At 41.3% G+C, this 20,478-nt stretch overlaps 1 protein-coding gene across 1 annotated transcript in view; it reads right to left on the reverse strand.

Annotated features, from left to right (window-relative positions):
* Positions 1-967: 967 nt before the first annotated feature.
* zfyve16 (zinc finger, FYVE domain containing 16) overlaps positions 968-20,478 on the reverse strand; it is a 32,461-nt gene continuing 12,950 nt past the window's right edge. The window contains exons 4-18 of the mRNA XM_012849770.3: positions 18,706-18,802; positions 12,102-12,278; positions 11,840-11,970; positions 10,998-11,214; positions 8,667-8,789; positions 8,406-8,561; positions 8,086-8,310; positions 7,792-7,874; positions 5,569-5,673; positions 4,382-4,532; positions 4,192-4,272; positions 3,946-4,108; positions 2,269-2,374; positions 2,006-2,182; positions 968-1,500 (exon numbers count right to left, since the gene is read on the reverse strand). Of these exons, the coding sequence (XP_012705224.2) occupies positions 1,339-1,500; positions 2,006-2,182; positions 2,269-2,374; positions 3,946-4,108; positions 4,192-4,272; positions 4,382-4,532; positions 5,569-5,673; positions 7,792-7,874; positions 8,086-8,310; positions 8,406-8,561; positions 8,667-8,789; positions 10,998-11,214; positions 11,840-11,970; positions 12,102-12,278; positions 18,706-18,802 (2,154 nt within the window). The 3' untranslated portion in view covers positions 968-1,338. The remainder of the gene's footprint in view (positions 1,501-2,005; positions 2,183-2,268; positions 2,375-3,945; positions 4,109-4,191; positions 4,273-4,381; positions 4,533-5,568; positions 5,674-7,791; positions 7,875-8,085; positions 8,311-8,405; positions 8,562-8,666; positions 8,790-10,997; positions 11,215-11,839; positions 11,971-12,101; positions 12,279-18,705; positions 18,803-20,478) is intronic.

Genomic DNA, 20,478 nt, shown 5'->3' on the forward strand with positions numbered 1-20,478 from the left:
TTTGCTTCCTTCAAATCTCAGCTATTTGGGGGTTTCAGAAATGCTTCTCAGGCAGACTTTTGTCCTGATCGAGGCCAAACTGGAGCTTTTCCCACCAATCTACAATCTGTTGACACATTAGCTGTCTTTAGGCTACAAGAGAATAGAAAAAAAGACTATAAAATGGAAAGATGAAGATTACAAAAAATAACTACTATCACCTTTCCTCAATCATTCAAGCCAGTGGAAGTGGTTATATGAGGAATGCTGCTGAAGACGTTTAGAGACTGAACAGGCCTAACAAAAGTAAAAATGCTACACCTATAAGTACATTAATCTGACATTTTAGGCTCAGCTGCTTGTTAAGAATCCCACTGACAGGAGTAAAGAGGGAATGTTTGAATCCCGTCATTCTGGAATAATATTCTGGCCCAGTCAGGTCAGGGGTTCAGTTTGTAAATGTTTTAAACAGAATGAATGGCAATTTTTTTGGCAAAAATGGCTCGTTTTGTGTTTTCAAAACAAATGGATGAAGAGTGCAAACTGAGCCTCGAGCACAATGGGAAAAAAAAGGAAATCCATGAGCTCATCTGACTACCATCTGTTAAAATGTGTGATTTGCTTTAAACTATAGGATCGACAGGTTTTTTTTTTTTAACTTTGCAGACGGTGGTTTTAATAAAACAAATTGGAGAACGTACGGTTTGTCCTCATGTATGTTTTACCCGAACTCTGTTAAAAGTATTATTCTCCACTTTATTCTGCAGCAGATAAATTAGTGAGCCACAGTGAGGGTGCAGAGGAATAAACAGCAACACTAAAGTGTCTGAGCAGAGAACCTGAAAAATAAATACGTCTCTGAGAAAAGCTGAAAGACAAAAAGTCCAGACGTGTAGGATGTGGACACAAAGTACTTCCACGAGGCTTGCTGTGTATTTTAGCAAAATGCAATAAGAGGAAGTAGGTGACTCTTCACTGTTCCAGCATATTTTTTTTTTACATTAGCACCCGATCGCCTCTCTGCTGTCATTTGATCTAATTAGCCCGTTTCAAACTATAATGAATACATCCAGATGAGACATTTCACAGGTCTGTAGTGACATTCACCGAGGAGCTCCCAGCGGCCAGCGGAGAGCCAGGAAGGCAGAACAGAGAGGAGCGGTTTGGTTCAGGGTTGCTTTGTTTCGCTTTAGTGTTTGGCTTCAGGTAATGTAGCAGCTTTGGTGAGCATGACGACACAAATCCATCTCAAATACGTTTCCATCCTGCTCAAATCCATCCATCCTCTGAGTGTTGGACCGCCATCTGTTCAGCGCCGAGATGTTTGGTTTGTTTTTCTACTTTGAGTAGGCCATATTTTCACTGGAAAGCATGTGTGATGTAGAAGACCAACTCCATGTCCATGGCAACCTGTGGCACGCTCGCGCCGCCTCCATGGATGACGGGAATCAGCGCGCCGTCCATCTCGTTCATGTAGCGCTGAGGGAGGAGCCTGCCTCCGCATCCCGCCTGGTACTCCACCTGAGTGGGAACAGAAAGCCGCACCAGATGAACACAGCTTTCAGTTTACAACCTCAAATTCAGTACAGCACCTTGGAAAAGTCTTCACACATCTAAAGGTTGTTCAGATTTAGTCACATTACAACATCTAACATTATCGTTTATTACAGGGATTTGCATAATAGCAAAGTAGATTACATATGGAAATTACATCAATTTCAATATGTATTATTAATAAGAATCTGAAAAATGAGGCATGTATTTATATTCAGCCTCGTTAATTCAGACACCTCAAAATAGAATCCAGTGCAACCAATTGGCCTCAGAAGTTCCCCTATTAGTACTTGTGATCTGTAGATAAAAATATTTTGTCAAGGTCTGGGGTGTTTGAACCAACACTATTGTAACAGGTATCATTTGACGTTAATATAAACACTTAAGCTTCTCTAAAAAAAGACACCCTAGCATTACCTTTGAACCCTGGGAGGCTAGACAAACTAAGCTTTTCTATGCTCATGCTGCGTACCATGTCCGCCTGAGTGGAGATGCGAAGCCAGAGCGAGTTGATGCCACCTGAGGTAAGGACAGACAGGTGAGGAGCCAGAGCGCTGCAGGTTGCCAAGGCGATCTCCTTCTGAAACATGCTGCAGGACGACAACACTGACGGCAGGCTGCAGTCAGGAGACTTTAACTGGTAGAACACCTGCAGGGATCAGCTGGTGTCACTAAGGTTGTAGAGCAAGAGACCAGAGGTACAAACAGTCTGCTGGTTAAAATGGGAAAATTCACCTCCGTGCATCTGATGGAGCGGCTGTCGGACTCAAACTCTGCATCCTGCTGCATTCTCACGCTGGGGACCCCGTCCAGAGGTCTCCCATCAACCCCGCTGGTTTTACTGGAGAAGAGTGAAGCCACAAAACAACATTAAATGGTTAGGGCATTAAATAAAAGCTGCCGTTATATTTATGTCACACTCTGATTACATCAGATAGTCAAATACATGCTCAAAATTGAAAGCAGTTTGGGTAAACCGACTTAATGAATATTTTCATATTTAATCCTAGAGGTTTAATGGGAGACATGCAATGAACCGGTCGGGTTTAACCCTTACTGTGTTTCCACAAATGCTAACATTTGATGAACCAACTGGATATCAGGTTTGTTTCCTCTCCCTGGTTGAGAGTAAATAAACTAGCTTGGGTAGCAAGGTCATTCCAACAAGCCTTTGAAACACGAACAAAGTGGAAAAGATGCACCATCTTGAATTTTTCTGACCCTTGAGATAAAAATGTGTGCAAAAAGTAATAAAACTGTTGAAATCAAACAATAATGGGAATAAATGGCCGATAAGAATTAAAAAGGGTTATGTAAACAAGACAATCAGAATATGCTCAATCAGAATGAAACTGTACCCCAAGTGAGAGGAGTGGTTTATGCTGACTGATAATCTGATCGACATGCATGTAAACGCTGGCCAGGATCAAGTTATTCTGAACGTAAACGTGACGTAGTTTCGTATTGTTGAGTAGCAAACTTATCTGTGCCCCCAATGCAACCTTTCTATTTAAAACAATAAAAGCTGTTATTTATTCAGTAACGTTTCAGCCGTAATCAGAACTGGTGCAAGTCCAGCCTGGGCGCTCAGAAGACAAAACTCGTATAATACTGGTTTGTTCACTATTCTGTGTTGTTCAGCAAAGATGGAAGTAGTTCTTCTGTGGTTTTCTTTAGGAAAATTTGCTAATTGTGCATGTCAGTGGTTCTATTCTGAATAAAGCCAGATGCCTATACACACACATTATGATTGGATCAATTGACCCAATCCAGTGTTTTCTTTCTTAATCTGAATAAATTTCAATCCGATGATAAACTGTTGTGCATGTAAGCATTATTGCATGTAAACTGAGCTGGGTGATCATACAGTCATGTAGTTACCCAGTGATCAGTAAACATTTTGCAGCAACAACTCCTGCCAATACCTCAATGTCTGCAAATACCCTTACTGGTGAATGGATTATGAGAAGTATAGAGGATGGCCTATTATGGTATATGCACAGAATTCACTAAAGCTGCTGTTCCTGGTACCATGTTTCCTACACATTCCCATGTCCACTTTCCTACTTTTACACAAAATACTGAAATCAATCTTCCGCCACAACATTTATGGACAGACGGCCCGTACTCTGACAGGCACAAGACATTCTGCCAAGAGCTTTTATCTTCTGCTAGGAGTCCACAAACAGCAGATGAATCAGTTTTAAAAATTGATTTGTTCCTACTTATCAGCATTTTAAATGTCTCCAAAGCTAAACGGATTGTGTAACACGTCTCTGGTCTTCTGCCAGTGTTTTCACAGGACGTAGTCTCTTCTATATATGCCAGAATTGTGCAAATTAGCTCTGAAGGTATTTATGGGTGAAGGCAGCTACTGGCTTGTAAAGGAAACAGACGTGTATGCTCCGTTACCCGGAGTTAACAGGAGAAGTCCAGTCCACCCAGCGAACCGTGACGTTCTCTCTGACCTCTCCACCGTCATTCTTGCCACAGGGTATGTGGAAGTCTGTCTGCTCCCTCAGGGCGGCGCGTAAAGACTCCATGGTCTCTGGTGGGATCTGAACCATTAGCCCATCTGAAAAGTAAAGCATGCATAAAAGAGAAGCCCGTGTCTCCCCTCTTATTCAGACACTGATACGCTATAACTACGGCCTTTACCTTCAACGATGCTGGACTTGGCAATAAAACCCGACGAGGCTTTAAGCGCTCCATTAAACACAACAAAACTGGCTCCAGTAACTGTTAAAACCAGCAGAAAAAGTGGTAGAAAGACAGTGATACCATCATGTCATCATAGAAAACCTCACGGCCAGTTTTCCGTCATGGAACGAGTTTGCAGCACACCGACCTGTGCGAGTCATCCCTGGCTTGCTGTTGGCTTGAGTTTGATAGTTTCCCTCCTCGTTCTGAAAACACACCAGATGAGAGTCGGCCTCCTGGCTGAAGCTCGCTCCGATGCTGATGACATGCTCATTGGATGAGTTCACCACCTTCTGCATCTGTGAACGACAGGAAACCAGTTCTGTCTGCATTAGACGGCTGTACATGTTCAGCTGTTCTGTTGCTTTAAACACTGTCCGATAAATTAGGACAACAAAGAGGAATCTGAAGTCTGAGGAGGTTGATATTTACAGAAGGTTCAATGATGGGCAAACTGCAGCTTCCTGCTACGGTTCAACCTGTATCCATCTACATGACTGCAGGGTTTTGGTTTCTCCTGAGAGCAAAATACAGAGCAATAATTGGGGTCCAGTCAAATCTGGGCAACAAAGTACCTCAAATAAATCATCATGGTCTCAGTTGCAAGACGCAATCATTCTGCTAAACGTGCTCTTTAGATTTTTTATGGAAACCGCCTAATTCCACAGCAATCCCGCAAATACAGATTCTGAGTACAACACCCTAAAGCTTGACTTTGTCTAAAAAGAAGACTTCTGAATTCTTGTAGGGCTGATTGTTTAGAAAAAAAGGCAGGACTTCTGGGTAGGGAGGGAGTCTGGCTTTTTACAACTTTGCAAGTAGGGCTGTGTTAAAAAAATAAATAAAAATTATTATGAATCGATTCTCACATTAATTCCTGAAGATCAATTCATTGAGTCCAAATTAAATTTATATTTTGGTTTTATAAAGTATTTCTGAATTGAACTGAATAGAAAGGGCAGCTGTAAATATCTCTGGTGTCTCTGTTTTCTACCCTGGATCTGTTTGGGTATTCTGCCCCACTGCATGTTTGTGAAAACAATGGTCTCAATATTCAGGAAGAGGGTTTGGTCCTTACAGACGCCATTAGCTTCCATTACTTTATTAATTTGCAGTTAACTGTTAATATGATAATAGTATCAATATGTTGCATAACTACACAGTCATGAAATTCAGGTTACAGCTAAAAATGTTTTTTTAATACCAGCAATCCAGTTAGAGTTCAGACCAAATTGAAAAAGAATCGATTCTAAAGCTCGAGAATTGGAATCGAATGGATTCTTGAAATATGAATTCATATCCAGCCCAATTGCAAGCTGGGAATTCAAAGCCCACCTCGCTAAAGCTAGCCTTGGGGATCTCAATGTAGCTGTGTCCCATCTCCATGTGGATCCTCAGGCCTTCCACCACTGACAGGCTGTACTGGTAGTTCCTCAGGTCCTGGGGGAGGACAGTTCACACATCATGAGAATCTGCAAAACTGAAACGCTTTTTCATATCAGTCATCATCAAACACATACTTGAGGTTTAGATAAAAAATGCAGAGCAGGTTTTGGACGGTGCAGTTGCTGTTCAAAGCACCAAAAAATATATTGACCATTTGACAATGATTATTAGATGTATTCAGGTATTAGCGGCTCGGTTTGACTGTCACGGCAACTGGACGCTGGAAGAGCGGATTCAGTGAACAGCGTCTCGTTTTTTAACCGACTAGACATCTAAACATGGAATTAGAGATGTTTTACTTTTGTTAAGAAGTGTAAGAGGAGTGTCAACACTTTACTGATCAGTTAATGGGTTAAAACAGGAAAAAAAAAAAACACACAACAGTTCTCCCATCTTTGATTCAAAATACCAAGACTGCCTAATATGAGGAGAATCCATCCACATTTACGCTCAACATTGCACCTTTTAAACAAGTAAACGGCTCTGTGGTTGTTTCCAGATTTCTGACGAAAATACCATTTGTTCTGATTGTCACTCACCTCACCTTCCTGAGTCTATTCTGGCTGTCTGCTTTAACATTTTTGTTTCTAGATAGACCTGCATGAATGAAATGAAACAGACCCCAAATGTACAAATAATACTGAATAAAGTAATAAAGTAGTTTTAAGTTCTTGGCCGTATTATTACACTACTTTTTCAGGCAGGCCATTTAATGTTCTCTTAAAATCCAGTTTGAGATGTTAGCTTTTGAAGTTTTTATTGTTTTTTTTGTGGATCTGCATTTTATTTTACATTTAGCTGGCTTTAACTTTTTATTCAGTTTATTTATTTTTTTGCGGCTTCATTGACAGTAGACTGACAGGAAAGGGGCAGAAGAAGGGGAGAGACATGCGGCAAAGGACCGCGGGTCGGATTTGAACCCGGGTCGTCCGTGTCGAGGACTAAAGGTCTCCAAACATGGGTCGCGCTACCCGCTACGCCACAAGCATGCCCTTTTTATTCTGTTTTTAATTACTAGTTTTTATATTGGATAAATGATGTTGAGTTGAGATATATTATTAGTTTTTATAAAAGGGGGAAATATGGTTGTTTTGCAAACAGAAGTTTGCAAAACTAGCTCAACAACACAACACAATAGCTCAACAACACAACACAATCTTTTTTTCCCAAAATATTGTAGTTGATTATAAAAGGCACAATCTGAATGATCAGATTCATATCCAGAGAATGAAAACACCCCCGATTATCATTAATCTACAGGATTATCAATGTAAGCCTATAACCTAATTGATGAATGAGGCTGAGTTTCATCAAGCCTCCCTAAGATCCATCATTTTGCCCTCAGCTGCAATACTTGAAGCACACAGAGGTTTACGCTGCGTCTTTACGCATGACCCAGCTGCTGTTTTCCCTCTTTTCAGCTCCAGGCATTTCTAGCCTGTTACAGTGTATAACTGTTGTCATCACCTTTCACAGCGACAGGTTTCTCTTCTCAGCCTCCGCGATGACCAGACAAATCTCCTCTACAGCGCAGGGCGCTCTGGTGTGTAATTAGGCAAGCCAAAGGCTGAGTTTGAAGGTATTCCCCGAACATGTTTTGTTTGTGGTCGGAGTGAACGGAATAATGACTTTCTGCTTCACTTTTTGCCCACTAATTGTCTTAAAGGTGGAATCCTACAGGAAATACAGCACTTTTTATGTATTCCAACCCCAGATTTGACTAGTATAAGTGCAGTTTTTCAAGCTCTGCACCTCTCTGGTTCCTGCAAACCAAATTCTTGTGCTTAACCTCGCGAGAAATAAAATGGGTATGAAAAAGGGTCAGAATGAGCTTTATTTAAAAAAATTCTCCTGAAAATGACTAAACATGAATTTAAAAACATTTTCAGGAGGATAGTAAACATAAGACACCAGATTATGAGTACTTTAAAAGGACTTTTAGTTAGTCTTGAGCAGCATTCAGTGTAATCTGGTGAAAAAAACTCATAACATGAAAATATGAAAGAATTTTAACTGAGATTCATCTTTAGTTAGATTATGAACGTGAGTTGATTGCTTTAGTTTTCACAAGCGTACATGACGGGAGCAATCTGCCTGTGTATTGGTACTTACAGCCAGTAAATTCATAATGGTGTGTCCCGTCTCCCGATACACAGAGTCCCGAAATCGAACACTGATCAGCATCGTTGGATACACTGGAAAACATGCATACATGAGTTATTCTATAATTATTGATGAGTTTAACACATTTTTCGAACAATAAAAGGATCCTTTCCTGAATGTAACATTTGGACAAACATCTAAAATAGCAGAACCGTCCCCTGAATCTGTGTGTATACAGCAAACATGACCCTAGCTGTGCTGTAAGACTAAAATAAAAAAAAAAACCAGCAGCAAACCACACACTGTTGTATTCAGATCCGAGCCGTAGAAGCAGTCTTAGCGGGAACACTTTGGCCCAAGGGACTTCCAGTTTCTGGACCAGGAGGCCGAACAGGAAGGGCTGCGGGGGAAGCGAGAGCCCGTCCAGGGACTGACAGGTGGGAGAGAAGAACAGCATCCCCGCGTGATCTTTGCTGTCCAGGAAGCTGCTGGTGAACGTAATGTTATCCATCTCCTCCACAAACTTCCCTGCAACAGATAAAGAGGTTTCTGCCGTTTGCAGCTGTTCTTTTTTTTTTTTTTTTTGGAGGTGCTATCTGAAAGGCTCTGCGTGAGCTGGTTACCTTTCTGGGCATCCTGGTAAATGCTGAGATAAAGGGAGAAGAGGTCTCTTGGGAGCGTTTTTTCCCCTGGCAAACACTCCAGCAGAAACACCAACTCTTTCTGTCCCAGAGCCTGCAGCCCGTTAGAGCCGAAGCACCAGCACTGCCTGCTGGCGTCTGTTGGGGGCAACAACAAGTTAGAAGGCAGACCAAGATGCTCTGTTGTTTCGCAGTGAGCAACATTCATGCCAGAAACGAACCCTGAAGGTCAACCCTACTCACATGTAACCAGTTTGACGTTCACAAGCAGGTTGGCGCTCAGAACAAAGGTCAGAGGACGCGGCCCTCCTTCCTCCAACAAGTGGCGGATTTGACAGGGAGCTGGAGTCTCCTCAACCAAAACCTCTGCACACCAAACACAGGACATTGTTAAGTCTGGACTTTCCTGGAACCTGCAGCTTGAGTCCAGTTCCTCACAGCCTGACGCGCTGGAACTAACCCTCAGCGTATTTCCAAAGTGGTTCTAGTGCCCTGAATTTTCAGTGGACCACTGTGCAGGGAGACAGCTCAATTAAACAAATACCTTTTTTACCCCCCAGTATCCCAGCAAAGAGCTAAATTCATTGACTCAAAAAGAATATGCGGTGCCATTCACCGATGGGATTTCATAATATTCCTGACAACCTGAAAACACAAGAACTGAATCAGAAATGGTATTTAGAGAAGAAAGCAGGGGTTGGTGACAAAACACGGTTAGCTTGTGAAGGATGTGAAAACTGTTGACAATCTGCCAGAGCAGAGATGGTGGGATTGTCTAAGACACACTATGCATTTTAGTTCTATGTTGTTGCTCTGACGAGTCCTCCATCAGCTTCATAAGACAGAGATGAATGTTTACTAGTTTAAATTATTACTAAAATACTAGTATAGCATTTATTTATTTAGTACTGATGTTTGAAAATAAAGTTAATTAATGATGAACAAATGATGTGAGATGAATCGCAGCAAATACAAGCAGAAGGCAGGAAACGTACATCAAGCGTGTATTTTAAGTGGTTATATGTAGGACTTTCTAACAGCACAATGAAGCCTTTTGAAAATGTTTCATGTTCACAACAACATGCAGAAAGAAACTAAAAGATCTGCCCTCTGCTCCTGCTGCTCCCCAGAGTAGTCCGGGTTTTCTGTTTAACCTGCTAACAGCTCTCAAGGTCGGCTTAGATTTGTCCAACGGCCAAAACAATAACAGGACACTTTATGCCTCCATTTAAAAACATTAACACAGCAACCTATCACAATAAAAGCTCCAGCCTCTAGTAAAGCACTCTTACGCCGTGCGGTCTCCTGTTCCCTCATGAAAGCGCCTGAAGAGCCCTTAGTGCTCAGCCCATGCTGGGTGCTAAAGGCTGGGCGATATGGCTTAAAAATTAAGTCTCCAATTTTATTATACCAAATCTGATTTATTGATTTATTTCCTTCTGTTTCACAAAAAGAAATCAAAGAAATTATTTGTGTGGACTGTGTCCGGGTTGAACGACTATATTGTGACAGCATGAAATCCCGCAGAAGTTTATTGGTGAGAAACTGATAAAATGATAAAGAATATTACAACTAATAACTTTTGAAATAATAATTATTGAAAATGTTCCTACTGTTCCATACAGGTAGTGCACCTTACCAGAGGGGTGCTGTCGTTTGAGTTGGCCAGTTGCTTAACAGCGTCATGTGCAGTGTACTTATAATCTAGCAGCTCATAACAAAACCAGGAGATTGTTTTGTTCTTTAATTGGTCAAAACCGTCAGCAAGCCTGGTTCAGTAAAAACTGGCCTATTGGTTTGAAAAAGTGAATTTAAAGCCCAATGTGGACATTTTATTGAGGTATACAGTGGATATTATTTCATTCATAAACATCTGTATATATGTAAGTATGCAAAGGTATGTGTGCATGTATATATATATATATATATATATATATATATATATATATATATATATATATATATATATATATATATATATATATATATATATATATACACACAGCTGAGTCTCTAGATTTTTGCATTGACTAGGGTATGCAGATATAAGCCTTGGTTTTAGCCTACTCCTTTTTTGATAAATTATTGGTTTGTAGCGTTGTGTTTTTTTGTTTCCTTTTTTTTGCAATGTTAGAAATTTGCCAAAATAAACAGATCAAATCAATAAATCAAATCCATAAATCTAAGTCTTAAAACGTCAGGATTTCTTGCGATTTATTGGTCTGGAGGAGCCAATTGTCCACCCTCCTGATAGAAGTTGTTCTTTCAGAGACTCATAGCTGAGATTGTCAGTTTATTAATCCCAGCACCAGAACTTGTAGAAGCAAAATAATTTTTTTTTTTAAAAAAGACTGTTTTCCCTCCTATTTATACTGCTCTGGTCTAATACAACCAGTTTCAGCATTTCACTTCCTTCTAAGGATGTTAACAGAGGAGACTAATGTCATTAGCACACTGCATATCCCTAAAGCTGATCATCTCCTGCTGGGAACATGGTTCCTGCTTTTGCTAATAGTTATAATTTTATAGTTAATCAGTCTAGATTTTCAAAGTATTTGAAAGTATCACACACACCATCTCCATCGTCTTCCCCGGTGGTGATGAGCAGAGGAGGCAGCTCATCCTGATTGTCTGGCAGAAGGCTGGGAGTCCTCCTCACTGAAGAACCGATCCCAGAAAGCAACCCATAATCCCACGGTCCAGACAGCGGAGCTCGCACCACCGGCACGGCTCCAGGGGCTTCAGGGACAGATGGGTCACCACCTCCAGGGTCCAATCCAGCTGAGCCAGGCTGAAATAAGACCAAGTATACAACAAAATTTTTAAAATTTTTAACATTTAAAAGCAAGCTCAGTTCCAAAGCATTTGGTTAAACATGCTTGGCATGCCTGCATGTGGCTTTACTTCAACTTCATAAGTTTGCTTTAGGATGTGACGAATCAAGTGCTTATCAGTTCTAAGGGTTACCCTGGCTATAGGTTTAGGATTGATACTGTTTTTAAATGAAAGTAACATTTAAGCTGTATTCCTTTTATTAAAAATTCTACGTTTTAATTAGCCTGTATATGGAACAGGACAGGCTAGGTCAACACAGATGCAAACAGAAGGCAGTGAAAGTCAAGTGGAGCTATCCACACTATCAAAGTGTTTAACGTAGCTGTTTTAGACTTTCTAACCGTACGACCAATGCTTTCTGGACACGTTACTGCACTCGCGACATGCAGCGGGAAACAAGCTCAGTCCTTAGCCTCCAGAAGCTTCTAAGCTGGGTTTGTGAAAAAAATGAATAAAAGAGTGATCGTGATTCCCCTGTAAGAAAAATTGTAATCTAGTATTTTTGCAATATCTCCCACCCTTAGTGAGCACGGTTATGAAAGAGAGGAAGCGGTGGGAAGTTTTGTGGATGCTAGTCTTACTGTTTCTGGGTCTGGACTGAACTCCTGGGAGCTCCTGCGGCTCGTCACGGACAGCCTGGCTGTGTCTGCCACCTCCCCGTTGGGCAAGATGCCGTCGGCAAACCAAACACGCTTTTGCTCACGAGGACAAGCTGGACAGAAATAGAGAAACAGGAGTTTGTTCTGTGTGAATATCTTAGCGGGGGGGAAAAAAAAGGCAAAAGCCAAACTACAGACAATGAACAGAACCAAAGCGGAACCATCATACATACACTGTACATACCGTCGTTGTTTGGGTTTTTGAGGACAGAAACGGGGACCATGACGGTGGGTGGGGGGGAGTTCAGCGTCCCAGCTGCCCGAGCCTGCTGCAAAGGAGGGATGGTGCTGCAGTACTCAGACGGGACGTTAGGGTTTGGGCTCGGGCCCGTAGGACTCATCATCCGCTCCAGGGCCTGGGCTGAAACAGAGACAGGTCCTTAGTAGAGAATGCATTCAATCATTTTATTTACTCATCCCAGCAACCGTCTTGTTGTTATAAGCTTACGGGAAATCTTTCTGACGGGAAATCTTTCTGACGTAGCTGTGAATCTGGAAGGGGTTTTGGCTCAGTTATAATTTTGAAAAAAAATCTAAAATATACAACATGTTTTGAGTTATTTCACAATTTTGTGTTTGATACATGACTCTATACACATTTGATTAATAGTTTTGATGTCTTCACTGTGTACCTGTAATGCAGAAAGATATCAAAATAATGAAAAAAAAACAACGAATAACCAAGAGTCCCAACTTTTAACTGACACAAATTAAACCGGTCGATGCGGTACTTTCTGTTTTATGATAGATGGGATTCAAGCTGGTCATCAGAAAACAAGTAGACCTTTAAGATAAAGTGAAAAAAAGAGGAAAATAACATTCTGATTTTGTATTTTTGTGGAAATATTCTGAAGCAAACAGAAACGTGTAGCTGAACATTGGTCGTTTCACAAATAGGCATTTCAGTCCACCTCCGGTCCAAACCCAAACAGAAGGTTTGATGAGAAAGAAATGAGATTAGTTAGAGCTATGTGGTGCCTCCTCCTTTCAGAACCGATAATCTACTTCCTGCGTGCCTGCTTTTTGTTAAAGAAACATCGCAAGCAGACGCCTTTTCCACATCTTCCTGTCCTTGCTCTAAACATCTTTCCCATTAAGATTCAAACACGTGTTGAGACATTAACATCTGAGAGGAACCGCTAAATAGACGTTATTAGGTTCAATACTGGCTCCGCCAGGCTCAGGGTGTTCTTGCTTCCACTTTGGATGTTTTTGAGGTTATCGCCACCTTCTGGTGCAACATTGGTACCCTTTTTGTTTTAGCCATGGCCCTATCTGACGCTGATATTTCTACAAAGTAAGGAAAAATATCAGTAGTACCTACTCCATGTTCGCATGGTCAGGAGTAATCTGCCAATTTGGGTTTAGAAGCAGCGCTGGTACCAGGACCAGACCTGGCTGATACTTCGGAGCTGTAGCCCCGAAACATGCTACAAATTAAATTTTTTTATACGACTAACAACATTTACATTCTGAAGGAGGTACTTATTGTTTCTGGGATGTAAGAGCATTTCCTGCAAACTACAGTGCAAGGAAAGATATTTCAGTTTATTTGGGTCGACTGATTTTGATTCTGACACAAAGGATGAAATCCAAATTCAAGTTTTAACCATCAGATCGTTTAAAAAAAAAAAAAAAAACACATTCCGATCTGACCAGCAGAGACAACTGTTTGAATATTTTGATAATTTTAGCCACATCTCTGTCATACAAACATTAAGCAGCTACTTTGGCCTGATCAGTGGAGCACCGCACGTTTTTCCAGCTACCCAGTTACCTAAAGTCTCCACAGAGCTAGCAGATGATATATCTATAAAAGGTATTCCAAGGAAAACTCAGTGAAACCAAGATGCCACGATATGATTTCCATTAAATTCTTAAATCTGCTATTCAATATGACGCGACACCACATGCCCAACTAACACGATCATTTACACTGAAATCTACTCACAGAAAAAACCTGAATATGACTGGACCATTTTATTTCTAAGCTCTTACAAGCATCAAGTAATTAAAAATTTTCTTCTAATTGTAATGAAAAAAATATAAAAATAGATCAAATGTTCATTATAGTCTTATGAATTTCAAAATAAAGGCATATCTTAAAGGCAACAGTGAGGGTCGATACTTTAATTTTGCATCGAGGCGAATTTGAATTTATTGTCACTATACACATGTACAGTGAGCTTGTAAAATGCAAGCTCCAGTGACTGAATTGATTGTTTGATTGTAAGAAAACCAACATAAATACAATATAAAAAATATATATATATATATATGGTGATATTTGCAACATGTACCACCATAAAAATCAGTGCATATTGGAGTTTATGATATGAATTGCTTTTTGGGAGGAAGCCGTGTTTCAGTCTGTTTGTTTTAACTGTTTGTTTTAATTTAATTGTAATTGGATCGCTAATCATTTAATTGATGTGCTGTTACACCTCTAACGAGGCATCAGGAAGCTTTATCAATGATGTGGACCAACAGCCTAACAGAAACATGCAATACTGAAGCACATGTGTTGCAGCCATCCGGTCCAGTAAAGATAAAAACACACAGAAGAAAGCAGAACTTGTACTCTGGCATGGATCCCTGATAGAGGAGATAATGCAGAGATACTCCTCACATGTAGTCAAAGCACACTGTCAGACTGCAGAAACGTAGAGATCTCAGTGAACCCCATCTTACCTCGTCATTGTCTGCTCTGCTACACCTCCATCAGTCCAAATGACCACAAGTCTATTCCTCAGACTGACCTCAGACCAGCCAGCACAGCTTTTCTAAACAGTCAATTTCCAGGACTGTGCCGTTAGCATTAATAGGCTGTTAGCTTCAGGCTGCTGCTGTGTGTGCATGTGTGCCTTTAGACACTGACGTAAGACGGGAGGAAAGGAGACCGCAACAGCCTGCGCCTCGGCAGCAAATGCGAGCCATGAAAGTGGATCACCTTTTTTGTTTTTCACTCAGCCAGCGTGTGAGCGTCACATGTCTGCTGCGCTGCGCTAAGCTGGCCCTGGACCAGTCACAAGCACACATACCCATAAAAACCAAGGACAAAACGCAGAGCCCTGCCCTAATTCTCCTTCCCCTTCTCGGCGCCTCCATCCATCACCACCCTCCTCTCTGCTGCAGTCTAAACACAACAAGATGCCTTTGTACATCAGAGAAGGAGAAGCTGACACAGTTAAGCATTACCTTCGTTATAGTTCTACACTGACAAACCATCCTGTATAGAATAGCTCCAATATTAATACTTAGGAGAACTTTTAATCACGTCCTTAAAACGCAGAATCAGACAGGCAGGAATAAATGCTGCAATGCGTGATGGGAAATGCCACCAGTCAAAACACCTTTGAGAGATGAACTGATTGAGTTGGTGTGGTCGTTTCCTCACTGGTGAGAGCTCAACGCTCACGCATCAGAACGTACAAATCAAACCTTTGTTTTAAACACACTACTCCGTAGCCTGATTTAAAACTGGACCTTTTCTATTCTTTGGATAGCTTTAGAAGCCCGTGTTTAAAATGTACACAAGATTTCTGGAATATTTATTCTATACAAATGTGACGCTATGGGGGAAACTGTAGGTACTGTTCAGCCCCAACAAAAAGCTCTTAGGTCCTGATTGCTGAAAGGAACCAGAACTGACGATGCTGAACAGAAACTGTGTCAGCAGGGTTGTGCAACAGCAGGTGTGTAAGACAGAAAAGGGGAAAACCAAATGTACACCAGGAATCAGCGACGTCACACGACATCTCCGTTTAGTGCTTAAAAACACCTCAATCATTCATCATTATATTTTGTAAAACATGTGTTTCATGAGCGCATTAAAGCATAACAACTCTCCAGACATGGGCCAACCATTCCCACTACACGCTGCATTGCTGAGATTAGCATGATTGTGCTGGAGACGTGATGTGAGGATGCTGGAGACTCCTCTGTCTCTTTCCTGGTAATTTACTGATGGTTAGTTACCCAGAGACCTCCTGTAGAACAGCCTTCCCAGCACCAGCATGAAGTTAACTGGCTCTCAGGTAAAACATCTAACCACAGCCTAAAAGTCACATCTTGCTCCGGCTAAGGAAATGGAAGCATTTGAACAGTACTGACGCCAATTGGGCTTCTCTCTATATTGATCACTCAGCTTGCTGCATATTTCAATGTAGCGCCAGGTAATCATGAATGGTCTCTCCTGCTTCATACTTGCCGTCAGCTACGGAAATGAACACTGGTCAGACGCCAAATGTGAGTAAATTTTCTGTTTGGCGTGTAAATTTCAGAGGGCTAGCTGCCACATGGCGCATAAATGTTTGTGCCAAGTAAGTCATGTTTTTCAGTCATTTGGGTAGATGCTTCTTTATGTTCCTCTGCTGTCAGCTTGTATGACAACAAACGTACACAAACACTCGCACATGTGACGCGAGAACCACAGCAACTACGCCATGCCAGTTTGCTAACAACTAGCGTTTAGCTCAGGCTAATTACGTAGCAGAATTATGTGGAGATATTTAGCAGGAGTCAGTCAGACTTACTTTGGCCAGTAAAAAATTAACCTGACAAAAGCCAGCTGTATGTTGCTCCACCTAGCTCCACTCACATACATCTGGGACACCGCCGGTAGAAAGTGATTTCTCCAACCAAATTTATGGTCTGGCCAATCAGGACGCAGGGCTGGCATTTCATAGATGTGACGCAGTGGAGACGTGACCATGACGTGAGACTGTTTTGATAGCAATGGCGGCTCGTCGAGGAAGCAAGCGTTAACATTGATGCTGCTATTTCTTCCGTGTTGTCCAATCTACCTAATATTGTTTCATTAAAAGAACATCAGAGAACGCCTCTGAAGGCTTTTGTTGGTGGAAACCATGTTTTCGCCCTTCTCCCGACCGGATTTGGCAAGTTTTGTTTTCCGGGGCGCGTCCGCGTCTGCAGCGGAGGTGCAGACGCGGACGCGCCCCGGAGCGGTTAGCGCTAACTATGTTAGGAGGCCTTTAGTCCTCGACGCGGTCGGCCCGGAATCGACTCCGACCCGCGGCGCTTTGCCGCCTGTCTTCCCCCCTCTTCCTGTCAGCTCACTGTCAATAAAACGCGTGCCAATAGAGCCGCAAACACATTATTATTATTTATTTATTTATTCCTGCGTCGCTATCATCAGCGTCACGGGTTAGCTTCGGTGTGAGTGGTTGAAATAGCACGTCAATAAAGATGACAGACAAGTGGCTTATCCAATCATATGCAAGAAGTTTTGATAAGGCCCAGCCTTCAGTAAAGGCAATTCCAATGGCGGTGTCCCAGATGTATGTGAGTGGAGCTAGGCGGAGCGACATACAGCTGGCTTTTGTCAGGTTAGTAAAAAATATGCTTGGCCGGTGAATCAGGAAGTTAATTTCGGACACTACGCTCTGTGCTCTCTATGCCAGCTCTGTCCCACATAGACACCTGTGCGCTGTTAGCTGGAGCATCGTAGCTGAGGGCAGGTGCACAGAGAGCTGATGCCATCCATACGAGAAAACTTTCATTACACTTTTACTGGGAATTTCATTTTAAAAGGTTATAATAAAATGCTCAGATTAAAGGAGACAAGGCAGGAAATCATTAGATCAAAGAAATAATGTGCACTGCCAACATTAGGGCTGGGCGACATGGACCAAAAATAATACCTTGATACTTTTAGACTGAATATCCGATACGATATGTTTTTCATTTCATAAAGTAATTATAAAAAGGCCTCTCTGAATCAAAGCCTTATCCCAAATGTCTCACAGGTACATTTTTAATCACACAGCTGCAGATAAAAATGAGAAACTGCTGATAAATAACTTACTGGAATACATCAAAGGTAATTGTAATGTAACATAGACCATCTCAATATAAACAATATATATCTCTTTAAAACAAATCTTAATATTTTTAAAATCTCGATATATTGCCCAACCCTAGCCAGCATTATAGTTGTGTCATTCCCATGAAGAGTTAAAATACTCACTGGCAGTTACATGGTAATAAGCCCACTAACATTGATTCAATTAATCACAACTAAAGTCACCATAACCAGTTTAGCCACGTGCATCAGCACCAAAGCGGCATTCAGAGCACTGTCACAGCCCGAGGCCTGGATTGTAGGAATATCACATGAAGACTTCAGTTTTAGCCTGAAACACATGTCTAGAGACATAGTAGACAAAGTATGCAGGTATGTAGCTGCTCTAGTATCTCAGCAATCCACAAGACACACTGTGGACAATTTCTGACTCAGAAAATATGTCCACCTTCTGCTTCTGTTGATGCTCTAAATGTTGCGTTAAGCTTGTTGTGGTGTTTAAATCGCCACTGCCAGGTAAGCAAAACAGGAAACTGGCCGTTTCCTACTCAAAGTCCAGCTCCAAGCAGGAGAAAAGGAGCCACATTCATTCCAAGATGTCCACATCAGCATCTGTAGTGCATCACTTAACCTTGTTGTCAAAAGGAGGATAAACATCAACTCATCCTCTGAGTAACTTTAATTTACTTCACTTTTAATATTAACATCATCATTATTATTAAATCCTTCTGACTGATTGTCCACCCAAATTTAGACTAAAAATCTAAAAGTTTCTCACTGAAGACAACAGCGGTGAATTTCCTAACATGTTTTTTTTTTGCCACTTAACCAAATGAAGACCTGGGATCCTGCGTGCTAAATGCTAATCTAAGACGGGGAGCTCAATAGTTAAACAACCGACCCTCTATCCTGGGATTTGTGGCTGCAGTAAAGCGCATAAATGGACCAACAGCATGCCTCTTACCTTTGTGTATGGTCTCAAAGCAGAGGACGCACACGCGAGCCTCCTTGTCGAGGTACTTCAGCTTGCACTTTCTGTTGCAGCACCCAGTGCAGTACACCTGCCACGGAAAGAGAGCGACAATGAAGGCAACGGCGACTTGCTCCAGCAGACAGAGAAAGAATGAAAACTATTGTGAGACAATCCTGACATGTTGGTGCGGCCCCGCGCAGCAGCCGCAGCAGCAGCAGCAGCAGCAGCAGCGGCGGCAGGAGTAGCAACGACAAATCATATCGCCTGGGCTGTAAACAATAACATCCTGAGCAGTCGCTTCTATTCCTGCTTTAATCGGGGGTCCTTAAAGGGCTTAGCCGCAGCTTTAGGACGCATGGCTCAGCGGAGATCTGAAGAGGAGCTGGAAAAAGAACCGCTGACTCATGCTCTTTGCCATAGGGCTATTTTTAGCTCCGGGATGTAATCTTCCGTTTTAACCATTCCTGGGGCACAGACGCCAGAAACAAACGATTCACCTTGCATGCTTTAACAGCAGTACATTAGGTCTTCTTTAGGCAATCCTGCAATGTTCCCCCTTAGAGGCAGCATGAATATAAAAACCAATGGATGAATAAATGAATAAGGCGACTGATCATAACTATTAAAATATATATATATATAGATATATAGATAATATATATGATAGATATATTATATATATATAAAAAATAGATATATATATAGATTCATATATCCAAAAACATATATATATATAACCAAAATTCTATAATGCCTCTATAAAACACCAATATATATATATATCTATAAACAAAATCTCTATACTCTATATATATCATCATATATACTCTCTTTCTATATACTCTCCATATCTATCTCTCTACTATATATCTATCTAATATATATTATATATGGTGCTTCATAAAGTATTCTTTTTTTTGGCGCCACTGTCATGGATGTGAGTGCGAGTCGAGTGACATGTTTTTATATTTTCTTGTTTTTAAACAATCGTTTTATAGACTCTGCCATTTTAACCAACATGCTTTTAACACCTTTGTTCGATGACGTGGCGCCAACTTCTTGCAACTTAATGTTGGTAAAACAAAAGAGCTAATTATTGATTTCAGAAAGAAAAAAAAGAAACTTTCACTCTAGTGGTCTTCAAAGGTCAAACTGCTGAAATTGTTGAAACATACAAATATTGTACCTTGACAGTAAATGAAACTGGAAAAAGAACAGTGATGCTGTTGTTAAAAAGGCTCAGACCAGATTGGGGTGTTTTTCTCTTAGAGAGCGGAGGTCCTTTGACATGAGCAGGAGACTCCTGAATGGGTTTTATCAGGGGAATGGGGCCAGCGTGTTGTTTTATGCTGCACTGTGTTGGGGCAGGAGCATCACTGTTGAGGACAAACACAGACTGAACAAACTGACCATTAGGGCCGGCTCAGTGGCTGAATTAAATCTCGACTCAGTGGATATTATCATGGACAAAAAGATGATAAGTAAACTTAAGACTGTTCTGTCTCTCAAGGACCACCCTCTCCAGTGTCTTTAATGAACTCAGGAGCTCTTTTAGTGGGCCAATAGTAATGCCTCGTAGTTCAACTGAACACTTCAGAAACTCTCATCTCTGCTGCAGTGTGCTTTTATAATGAGCACTTTGTATGATCTAACTCTTAATGATATAGACACTGAAGTTATAATATAATGATGTGGCACTTATTGTGGTCTATAGCTGGGTTCAGTGTGCTAACATCAACATGCTTTTATCTTAAAAGAGGACAT

Source organism: Fundulus heteroclitus, chromosome 8, assembly GCF_011125445.2.
Source record: "Fundulus heteroclitus isolate FHET01 chromosome 8, MU-UCD_Fhet_4.1, whole genome shotgun sequence".
In the NCBI taxonomy this organism is placed as follows: Eukaryota; Metazoa; Chordata; class Actinopteri; order Cyprinodontiformes; family Fundulidae; genus Fundulus; species Fundulus heteroclitus.